We start from the raw sequence: 12342 nt of genomic DNA on the forward strand, positions 1-12342 counted from the left end.
TTCTTGTTGTTTATGTAACGTTTGTTAGAAATTATGCAACTGTGCAGTTAAAAGAACTATTGAATCAAAAACTTAAAAAATAATTGAAATAGAAAATTTATCAATTAGGAACAAGAAAGAAATTGAGGAATAAAAAAAATTACCCAAAATATAAAAGAAGGGATACTTTCTTCTTTAAAATCTGAAACATCTGCGTGAAAAAATGACTTAAAAGTGATATTTTGGAGGGAAATTTAGTTTCATTGTCTCAACCATTAATAAATAGGTCATTTGTATTATATAGTAGTTCAGACTCTTCACAAAATTAAATATATATAGTTTATTTGCTTTTAACAATATGTTTATTATTACAATTAAATTTGTGGTGAAGCGTTATTTGTTGTTTTCATGCACCCTAATAAACAAAACTCATTATTAACAGGATCTACTAGTTTTTAACCCAATAACATAACTTCATTAACATATGCCTCTAAAATTTCTCAATATTAGTAATTACACTATTGTCTAAAACCAGTAGTCGATGTTATAAGGTTAGGTGGCTGCAAGATTTTGTATTCAGAAAGATGCCACCAATTATAATGAGGAAGAAAATTATAAAATGGGTAGGAGCAACAAATATTTGATCGGTAAAGAGAGTTTAAATATAGTTTTCGAGGATGAAGTATTTGAAGCGAAAAAAAGTTTTCTGCATCTCTGGAATATCTTATTATCCAAAATAAACAATTAAGTTATGACAATTCTAGTTTAAAATCTAAGGAAAACAAAGTTTCTGTTTCCTGGATAACTTTTTCATTTTACAATATTTTTTAATGCAGTTTTCACTAATAAAATGTTCAATTTTATTTCAAGAGTTGATAGGTGCTAGTTTTTTTAATTTCTCAAATTTTGATTTTTTATTTAAAAACAAAAAAGATAAATAAAAAGAGGCTTCCATACATCTCTAGATACATTGATTTTAGAATTTAGAATAGAATAGAAGAATTTTAGAAACATTTCAAAAAAATTAATAATAAGCCTTTGAGAATAGAAATACAAAATTCAGGCATTTTTTTACAATTTCTTCAACCGCCAATAAGTTTAGTATCATTTGGCAACAACGAACGGTCGGGCTAGCACGAATCAAATCAAGAAATGCGCGACGCTTGTTCGGCACGATCTGCGCAAACGACGATATCGGCTACTGGTCAATATAAATTCAATATTATGTAAAATTAAAATGTTGTATTTTGATTTTTATATTGAGAATAATTGATCGGGAGTTCACTTAGAAATATTTTATTGCGAAGGTGTTCCAATTTTGTGTGCGTTGTTCTTTATACTATTGAGTTTTTTACGTCTATTTTTAAAATATGGGAAATAGAAGAGACGGAAAGTCAAAAGTTTATTATTCTAAACGAAAAAGTAGGAAGCCAAAAAAGGATCGGTTTAGGCCTAGAATTGCTGCAAATATGGAGTAAGAATGCCACATTGGTTTTACTATTTATATATAAATAAAAATAAATGATTAATTTTGAAAAGAAAAAATGTTAAAAAAATTAAAGATTTTTTATTTTAAATGTCTACTGCCCGAAATCATGAATCCTAGGCATAAAAGAGGTATGGAAATTCCAAACCCATCTAGAACTTAAGCTATAAATGACAATTTTTGCATTACATTTGTTTGGTTTTTCTATTTTCATTAGAATATACCACTTCGTTATATTATAATTTTGATTTTTGTATACTTACTTACATAGCTGTGTAATATTGCCTTATATTTTATACAGCTTGTTCGAAAACATGTACCGACGTCATTATAAGTAGGTAAGTTCATAAACACCAAACAAAACTAAATAATCTAATGTAACGAATTCAAAATTATTATTATTATCTACGTGGTGTGGTAGAGGAGAATATGAGTGATTTTGCATCCCCTCATTGTAAAAAAACATGCGTCTCAGAGACATGTTATTTTGTTTATTTTCTCTATACATATCAATTTTCAAGTTATAGCATGTTGAATTTGAAAGTATGATGAACGAACTTTAGGGTTTAATATACTTCGTTTCGTCCTTTTTATAAAATTTTTATTATTGCGTTACTACGCTTGGCACACACACACTGTTTGATTAATCTTTATTAATTCTCATTTTAGATAAATGTTGTGTTGTCTGTTTTTTTTTTCATATAGTTGATTTTTGTTATAATTAATTTATTTTATGATTTATTATCTTTATTTTGCATTTTTTTTTAATTAACTGAACCTTGGGGTTTAATATACTTCGTTTTGTCCTTTTTATTAGATTTTTATTATTGCGTTACTACGCTTGGCACACACACTGTTTAATTAACCTTTATTAATTCTAATTTTAGATAAATGTTGTGTTGTCTGTGTTTTTTTCTCATATAGATGATTTTTGTTATAATTAATTTATTCTATGATTTATTATCTTTATGTTGCAATTGTTATTTAGATTTTTATTAGGCTGTATATTATAAATTAATTTGTAATATTAATGTACTATTGTTGTAATTAAAGTACATTACTATTATAATTTTTTTTGCATTTTAATTGCTAACTGTGTTAGGCATATTTAAAAGTAAGACAAATATATAAAAAAATATATTTCATTCCTGCACTCTCTAAATTTGTGATACTAATACCCTCCTATATAAAAGCATTTTTTATAAATAAGTTAAATCCGTCAATTTGAATAGTGAATAAACTATAAAGGTACCATAAAAACACATCAAACCTCGTGAAAATACCAAAATACGCGTGCGACTTGTATATAAACGCAAAAAAGTCCAACCACTTGCAAACTAAAAAATACGAATAGGTTCCTTCCGACGAATCTTGAGTGTCATTGACCCGTCTGCTATGAGACGAACAGCCTTCTGCTTCCTTTATCGATGCGTTGTTGCCAAATGCTCACCTTCCTGATAAAGCGCGTTAAATCCGTTTCGGCCAAAGTCACTCTTAAACTTAATAGCATAAATTAAATCGTTTAAATAAAAATGTATATACTTTATTTCCGTCACGGGAAACTGCGTTAATTTTCCAATTTTAGATGTGAAATCGTCTAGATTTTTCTAAATATTTTGGTATAACCTTTATTAATATTTATTAAAAAAGAATATGACTAAAGCAAGAGTATGTTATAGGTGTTTTTAACAATAGGAATAAGTCGAAAAATTCATCCATTTTCCCAAAGATGCTGGTCATACTTTTTTATAAAAGGAAAAAACACAAAATCGACAGCATCACAGAAACATTTAATAAAACGTCGACGGTTACATGTTTCGCCCGACTAGAGCATCATCAGACCTATAATAATTAAGATGATGTAACCTGAAGAAAGGAAATTCAACAAAAACTTACCATAACATACACAAAACACTTAACATATAAATAAACAAAGCTTACAATAAAGTGGCACAATCTATATACAAAGAACTTAACTAAACAACCAAATCATTTTATGTCAGAAATTTAATAATAATTTGGGAGTCTAATATTATTTAAGGTTATTAAAAAGTAGGTGGCCATCAAATTTAAACCTTTCATTAACACAGGACCGATCTGGGCTTTTAAAAGCTTTACTAATTTCCATTGTCTCCAGCAAGTCTAGTTTTTTACTTTTATTGCACTGATAAAGTATTTTTATATTTTGGCTGTGAGGAAAATTATGTTTAGAGTCAAGGAGGTGATTGCAAAAGCCGATCTGGTCACTTTGATATCGGTATTTTTAAATTTATTATATTAGACCATGTGTTCACTAATCCTAGTAGAATTCTTCCTATCAGACTGGCCGACGTAAAATGCAGGTCACTCTTCACACCTAATCTCATAAACTCCCGGAGAAGATAGCTGGGGGTAGTTTATCTTTAGTTTTAGTTAGGTGGCTTTTTAATGTATTTTTGGTTTTAAAAGCCTGGGGTATGCCATAAGGAGAAAAAAGTGGGATAGTTGGGACTATATTGGTCCAAAATAAGTAAACGACCTAAAAGTATGAATACAGTTTGTTTGTTGTTGGATTAAATTAAATGATAATTTATACTTGTTTACATACTAAAAATATATTTTACATATAGGCTTAAGAGGGAAAATGTTACTGATTGCTAATTGTTTAATAGTAAGAAATTCTTTTGTTAAAAAGCTTCACGAGAAAGTGGGATGTTTTGTCTGTAAAACAGTATTTTCTGTGATGCTGTAGATCTTGTGTTTTTGCCTTTTATAAAAAATAGGAATAAGGACTTACCTGTTAGTTCCGGACACCAATCATTTTTCTAGAATATTTACAACTTAGCTACTATAATTATATAAAAATATATTAATAAATATATAATAAAAACCGATTTGAACGAGACTAAATCATAGGATGAAAACAATCTCGAGACAGAACTATTTTAAATGATTATATAAGAAATCCGACCAAGTCAGTTTTGGATGCAGTTCGGGACATGCATTTTTATCTCAAATTATAATTTGTCAACAAAATAGTGTACGATACTACATCTACGATTACGATTTTAGATAGATGATACCACATTTACCACCTCGCCCTAAAGCCATAATCAGACCTAAATAAAAGAATGCATAATGAAATATTACAGCCTTTTTAAAATATATCGAACTACAGACTACATACCAATTAGGGTAATAACTAATTTCTCTAAAAGTTTTGAAAGATGTGTTAAAACTCGAATAATTAATCTATACGGAAATAACAGAACACACTTCAATGGTCCAATGACCATAACATATATTAAACAGAAAGAAAGATTTGTGCAAAGAGTAAGAATTAGAAAAAAAGAAAATTTCTGGAAGCAATTTACATCACGCAAAACCAAGAAATCTTCAGCCAGCCCAGTGTTGATATTTCCACCACCTGGAGACCTCTACTGTCAGGACACAACCTAGAGACCACTACTGCAAGAACTAATGCACTTCACACATGAGCAGAATGCTGGTTGTCTGCAGAATAGTAGTTGGTTTACACTTGATAAAACTCAGTTTTATTATTCTCTCGAAGATGATAACAAGTGTCGAGCGTAAAATTAAAGAGTTTTGGATAGTGCTAAAACTGTCTCGTAATTTGAGTGTCACAACAAAGGTTCCAAGTATAGGACTATCTTGTTATGGACTTCACAATTTAACTTCAATTGCAGTAAACGATTTCCTACGTTGGACCCAAACGTTTAAATCTGTTAAGTAAAACCTTCCTCATTAATTTATAAATCTATAGATGTTTGAATCCTATGGGCCTGTAAACTTCCATTTAATAGAAAATACTTAGTTTAATTGACCATAGAATCCAAAAAATTGAATAATATAAAGTTATTCTATTTAAAAAACTTATGTTTTTCATAAAATTGTCCTTTTGTTATAATTATAATCCTCGTGGAAAATATGCCTAAATGCGAGGAAAATAAAAAAATACACCGTTTTTCCTCTTACATGGAAGCGGATCATATCACGCTTTCATTTTATTCTTATGCTATTTACTATTTTTTAAGTAAGATTAATTTATGGTTTTAGTTTTGACAATATTCTCCGAAAATTGATTTGGGTTGATGCTTTGAAACGCACATACTCAATTATAAGAAATTTAAATAAAAATTGGATAAAAACACTGATTTATGGTTTACCATTTTTATATTTTTCCGGGTAATAAACGTAAAACAGATACTGCACATAAATCAATTATAATATTTTTTATGAAACGTCCTAGTTCTCTATAATAGACGAATATATATTTGAAGCACGTAACAATAAGATAATTACGATCAATTTACACCCTAAACTCAATCTCTTAAGTAGGTGCAAATCGCTGCCTTAACCAAACTGTCAAAAAAGAAGTCTATGAATCTAATAAAATATAGTGGCTTACAATTATAAACGCGTTATTTAAATCTTCTCTCAATATACTTTGTTTGAGTGAGTGCGCTTTGACCCATGGTGGTGTCCATCATCCTGTCCCAGTCCGTGTGACCCACGACAAATCCTAAAGCCTTCATCTTCTTCTGTTGTTTCTGTTCTTCCAAGTCGGCCCACCGAACCTACAATATTCAAATTCTACGATTATTGATGTAATGCGGAATAAAAATAAAATTGAAACACAAAAAGAGATGGGAAAACAAGGGCAATATGATAAATTTAGTATTCTATGTGTAATTAATGTCAAATATGAAAATGAAGAAAAAGATTCCAAGTCTATTGTAACCGGTATGGAAAAAGTGTTTTCAGAGACTGAATTTTTAAAAATTAAAAGAATCATCAAAAATGCAGAATTGGCTGAAATGCAGCCAAAAAACGACTGCTATCATAAATGCAGTAAATAAGCACTTACAATGTTAAAATGTCTAAGTTGGTGTAAAATGGATCTAAATCTAAATGTTTCTAGGCCACAGAAACATAGATTTAAAAAAAAAATACAATTACAAAGGAAATTAAAAACGCACTTAAAAAAAGTGTAACCCAATATGCTGTATTTGGCAAATACTGTTGATAGTCTAAGGTCCCTTATTTTATCCCAAGTGCAATTCTGGAAATATAATCAATTTGGACAGATTTTAAGGAAATAAAACAAACAACAAACAAAGTAAAATGCGTGTTATTTGTTGTATTGTAGCCTCAATATCAGTGTGTCTTTTACATTAGAAATTATATCCATTGGTTAAGTATTACAAAAGTATTTAAGAACTCTTCTAAAACTCTTTCAAATCAAAGCAGCTGTGGGTCCGGTACATTCATAGTCGCACCTCTGTCTACAACCACCACTTAGTTACATCATCAAATGCTTTGCTGCTCTTAAAACAGTCAATATATTAATTAATTTTTAAATAGTAAAAGTTTTGTACAAATAAAAATTCTACTACTACCAATTATATTCAGAAAAATACGGATTGGTATGTGGCTATTGTTATGGGATTCTCAGTTTTCGTGAGCAACAGAATATAAAAAATTGATTACTTTCCGCTAAGTGATGATTGTATATACCACAATAGTATATAAAATTCTGCGCAATACCATATAAAACATCTTGTGAGAATACCAGGTAAAATTCAGCACGTGTACAAGCTTTTTTTTCCAGTGATGACTTAAGTAAACTTTAAAAGCTAGAAAATTGTACAGTCAGTTTTAATTTTCTTTTAAATATAAAGTTAATATTAAAGTTTCCCTATACATATATTTTCTTTGGAAATTTCACTGGAAAAAAAAACGTGAAATGGATGTAGAGTATGCCCGGTTTTTAATAGTTGTATTATTATTATATTGCGTTATTATTAAAGATGTGGATATGGGTTTTGTTACTGCTATTTGTTACTTTTTATGCGGCTTATTGTAACAACCGTACGCACCCTGTATCAAATCTTTTTGCAAGAACAGTCAGAACCCTTAAATTTGAAAAATTCTATATATTTACTACCTTTGAAAAGAAACTTACCCTCTTCTGCCCTGGTTTCGATGATTTGGTTGGTTCCTCCCACTCGTCGTCCAATTGGAGGTATTCTGCCATTGTTGCGGAGGGGCGAAGTGGTTTGCTGACGCCGTCGAGTCGTGCTGCAAAGAAAACCATCAATGTGAAAATGTTTAAAATGGCAAATATTTCTTGATAAGGAAGAAAAAATACTTGAAGTCTGGTTTTTGTAATACAGAGTATTGTTTTTATAAATCGACAATTTTATTTAGATATTGCTACCGGTATCGACGCTTATACCTTAATAGTAAATAAACAAAAATAGAGGCATACAGGATAGGATACAGTTTTCCTAAATTGGGGTTGCATGCATTGGCATCTTGGAAATTCTAAGAAACAGAAAAACGGTGAAACAAGAACCGTTTTACATAATTTTATTTTTAAACTATTTCCTTTTAGTTTGTAATGTTATCTCTTATGTCTTTAAAATAGTGGAAAAAACTAAAACAATACGTTTGTAAAAATGTCTGCTATAGTTTCTATTTATAAAAATTTAGAAAATTTGTAAAAATGTGTTTTTATTATTTCAAAATGTATTTACAATATAAAGACCTGATTTTTCGCATCTCACAAAAACTATGAGTTTATTATACATACAATGAAGGACTAAATCAAAAAAGGTTATATTACATTTAATCTTTAAATCTTGATGCATACATATCATATTTTTTATTTGAGTTCTTTGTATCGTTTGCGTTTTGATCTTATAGAATTCGCAACATCGATAAAATATAAATTTTGATAATCTAATATCGTTTTAGTTTCTTGTATATTTAAGAATTGATGTTATCATTAATAAAAACAATTATAAAAAAATTGTAAATGTAACTAAAAGTTATATATTTTTGTTAAAAGTAAGAAATAATAATGCAATATTTAAAACCAGACAGAAAATAGATAAAAAATAGTAAATTGTATTGACGACCCTTGTAAAGTGACAATGGAATACACTTAAAAAAGAAAATTATCGTATACCACATTAAAACTCCATCAATTTCTAATAAGTCCATCATCATTGAGCCACCAAACCTTTTACCAAATAATGGAGTGATTAATGTTTTAAAATATCAGTTAAACAATAAAAAATGAATGAAAATACTTACCAAGATTATTTAAAGAACAGTCAAATGTATCCCATTTGCTTGAAAACCGTTCCTGTGGAGGGTAAATTAATATTATTGCACATCTGCTAAACACCTACCAAAATTCAATCTTTTGCTGTGGAAAAAATGATTAGTACATTCATTAAAAAGTAATTTTCGATCTCTTACCAAGATACTATTAACACAAATATACAATTCGAACGTAAAAAAATCTTCCCCATCTCTTAATTTTTAAGTTATTTATTCGGATGAAATGTAGGTAAAATGGACTGGATTGGAAAGTGGAGTGGTTCTGTTGTCACCAATTTCTAAAATACATTGGTGTTACAACATTGGAGAACAACATGTTAAAGAATGAATACATTAGAAATAATAAGTCCTAATTAAGACAGGGAGGAAGTTTTTACGTATCGCACTGTATATTATTTATTATTAATGTGAAATAAAAACAAAAAAGTAGAACCATTTAATCAATAAGCTAGGCTAAATCATATTATTGTTTCGCGCAACAGGAGGCATATATTATTGTAATTGAAAAATTAAGTTTAATTATGGAATATGTGCTCTATATATAGAAAAAAAATAATTAAAAAAAACTTTATTCCTTAAATTTTCGTTTATGAAACAACCAAAATAAGTATATCGACACAATAACCAACGTTTTTTATAAAGTTCTTATAAACTACTAATATTTCTATAAATGTAAAATTGGTATGATTATAAATTAAAGAAAATACAGGTTTTTTCATTTTAGACAAGAAATTATGGGAATAACAAAAACAAAAGCATTTTTGTAAATGTCTATTTAGTTACTCTGGCAATGTATCTATACTTTATGTATTTTATTTTATTTGTATTTTATCTTTTGTTTTTATTTTTTTTTGTAGTAGTTAATTACCAGAGAAAAAAATCCTAGTTACATTCATAATTATAATCACTGGTAATTCTTTGTAGCCTCCTGAGGATAACCTTATAAAGACTCGAAACGTCAACATTTTTGGATTTGGTTTTATTTTGACCCCACTTAATAATTCCTTCTCTAGAATTACCACTGGATCGCAAAAATACACACAGGGGCAGTTATTAATTTTATTCAATTAAAATATTTTAAATAAAATAATAAGAAGTAAAATCAGTTCATATTCGTCATATTAGACAAATAAATCTTTCTTCGATTTTTTTTTTAATATAAAGTTTGGAGAATAAAAAAAGAATTTTACGCTAAATGTTTTTTCATTATCACTCATATCAATACCGAAAAGCGTCCTATTCCTAAATGTGACTTCTACTACCCGAATGTGACTTTAAACTCAAATGTGACTGCCTTAAAAATAAGTATAATTTTTACGGACGTCAAAAATTACACAAACAAGTGGCAAATTATAAACGAACTGCTGCATCCTTCGAATTTCAAAATACCGTTACTTTATATTCATGTAACTTTTATATTCATGTAATAAGTTTGAATCGGATGGCTGATGATGTAGTAGGAAAGTATAAAAGAAAGTAGCTTAGGATACCTTTACTGTAAAAAAATAGTTCCATAAAAGTTAGATAACTAACTAAAAAGTAAAAAATACTACTCGGCTAAATTGTAACTGAAAATGAGTTAAAAAATAAAAACTGCCGAAGTTCTTCTTAAAAATTGCCGTGTTAAAATTATCAATATACGAGGAATTCACTATCTTTAGTTAACTTTATTGAATTCATTTCACAATAATACTGAATGCATTGATAATACCTTATTAAGGGGGAATCATTAGACATATTTTGACGATATTAACAATTTGATCGAAAAACAAATTCCATTGTCACCCTACTAGAGAAAGTTATTAATTATTATGCGAGTTTCAAGCTTAACAAATAGACAATGTTCTAATATTTTTTTACTTTAAAAATTATTATTTATAACGGGTTGAATAATTAGTGAAGCAACTAATTACATAAAAAAAACATTATTCGAATCCAACACAATTTTGTTAATGTACATATTTTCATTAAGACACAATAACTATTGCATATCACTAAATAACTTTAAAGTAACGGAAAATATTATCTCATAGAATAGAGTGACATGGCGAGTATCGAAAAAAATTTTAGTCAATAAATTGTTTTTCCTTATTTCCATTAAAAAATTGCATACCTATTGAAAAGAAAAAATGATGGTCACGGGGTCAACATTTTTACCTATAGTAAAATTTTAGGATCCTGGGTATGCAAATAAATCTAATATACCTCAAGTAAATTTTTGTTTTTAAGAATTACTTATGGACCTGATATTAAATTTAATAACGAAAGGTATTACTAAACGTAGCATCACGGCTCGTCAGATGAAGCAAAGGAGGGCAACCCTCCCTTAAATATTTAAATATATATATGTGACGCCGCACGAAGAAATCCACCGAAGTATACAAAAATCCAATTTTTCATTTTAAATTAATAATTACAAAGATATATTTAATTATATAAATATACAGGGTGTTTCAGAACTATGGGATCAAACTTCTAGGGGTTGTTCAGTGCAACAGTAGAATTCATTTGAGTATAGGAACCCATGTCCGAAAATGTGTCACTACGCCACTACGGCCCTAAGACGCGTTTAAATTTAGAAAAAATATTAATTACCTAAATAGGATCTTCCTCAAACCTCAATACACCGATTTAAACGCCGCACATGATTTCGGCGGACTACACTAACAATTTGATCCTCGTTTTGAATGATTTCAAAGGCTGCTGTTATTCGTCCAATTAAGTCTAGCTCTGATTCTACTGGAGTTTCGTAGACTAAAGACTTTACATGTCCCCACAAGAAAAAATCGAGCGACGTTAAATCGGGTGACCTAGGAGGCCAAAAAACTGCTCCACCTCTGGCAATCCAACGGTGCCCAAACCGCTGAGCCAAATACTCGCGTACTAGTAAAGCAAAGTGAGCCGGCGCTCCATCATGCTGAAACCACATTTGCTGTCTAACGTTTAGTGGAACATTCTCAAAGAGTTCTGGCAGAACTTCTTGAAGAAACTCCTCCAAGAAACGCAGATAAATAGGTCTTGTTAACCGTTTCGGTAGAAGGTATGGCCCAATTAAATAATCATCAACAGTGCCTGCCCATACGTTGACAGACCAACGATTCTGATGTTTTCTTGGAAAAATTGCATAAGGATTTTCTTCGTCCCAAACATGGCTATTCCTACTATTAAAAATACCGTCTCTTGTGAAAGAGGCTTCATCGGTCCACAAAAAATATCGTAAAAAATTTGGTTGTGCAATGATGTGATCCAGAAGCCATCGACAAAATTGAACTCTAGGATGATAATCGGCTGCAGTCATACCTTGAACTTTGGTAAGGATGGAGTTGTTGCTCGTGTAGTACCCGCCAGACAGAAGCGTTACTCGTATTCATATTCTTAGCGACGTCACGTGTGCTATTTGATGGTTCATCGGCAACTCGCTGAAGCACCTCTTCTTCAAATTCGACCGTTCTTACGGTTCGAGCAACATCAGTATCATGCATCTTGGTCTTAAACATGCCTATCTCAGCGAGCCGCCGATGAACCGCAATAAACTTTTTGTGTTCGGGATAACGTTCATGAAACAACCGCGATGCTGCTCGTGCATTGCAGTTTGTTGCTCCGTATGCCAAATGCATATCCGCCAATTCTTGATTGGTAAAGTTTTCCATTAGCAATAAATGTTTAAAAATTGTAAGCTATAAAATTTTAAGCGTTGATTTTAAACAATTGTTGTTATGGTATCATGTACAAAACGTAAAAATTAA

General features: G+C 29.8%; 1 protein-coding gene across 3 annotated transcripts in view; it reads right to left on the minus strand.

The window, feature by feature from the left end:
• Positions 1-5619: 5619 nt before the first annotated feature.
• Positions 5620-12342, minus strand: part of LOC126738119 (YLP motif-containing protein 1-like) — a 50682-nt gene continuing 43959 nt past the window's right edge. For 2 of the 3 annotated variants that reach the window (XM_050443285.1, XM_050443284.1), the window contains exons 10-12: positions 8567-8618; positions 7431-7546; positions 5620-6042 (exon numbers count right to left, since the gene is read on the minus strand). In XM_050443285.1, the coding sequence (XP_050299242.1) occupies positions 5887-6042; positions 7431-7546; positions 8567-8618 (324 nt within the window). In that variant the 3' untranslated portion in view covers positions 5620-5886. The remainder of the gene's footprint in view (positions 6043-7430; positions 7547-8566; positions 8619-12342) is intronic. The other variant, XM_050443286.1, reaches the window with a different exon arrangement.

The sequence above is a fragment of the Anthonomus grandis genome, chromosome 7 (genome assembly GCF_022605725.1).
Source record: "Anthonomus grandis grandis chromosome 7, icAntGran1.3, whole genome shotgun sequence".
Taxonomy (NCBI): Eukaryota; Metazoa; Arthropoda; class Insecta; order Coleoptera; family Curculionidae; genus Anthonomus; species Anthonomus grandis.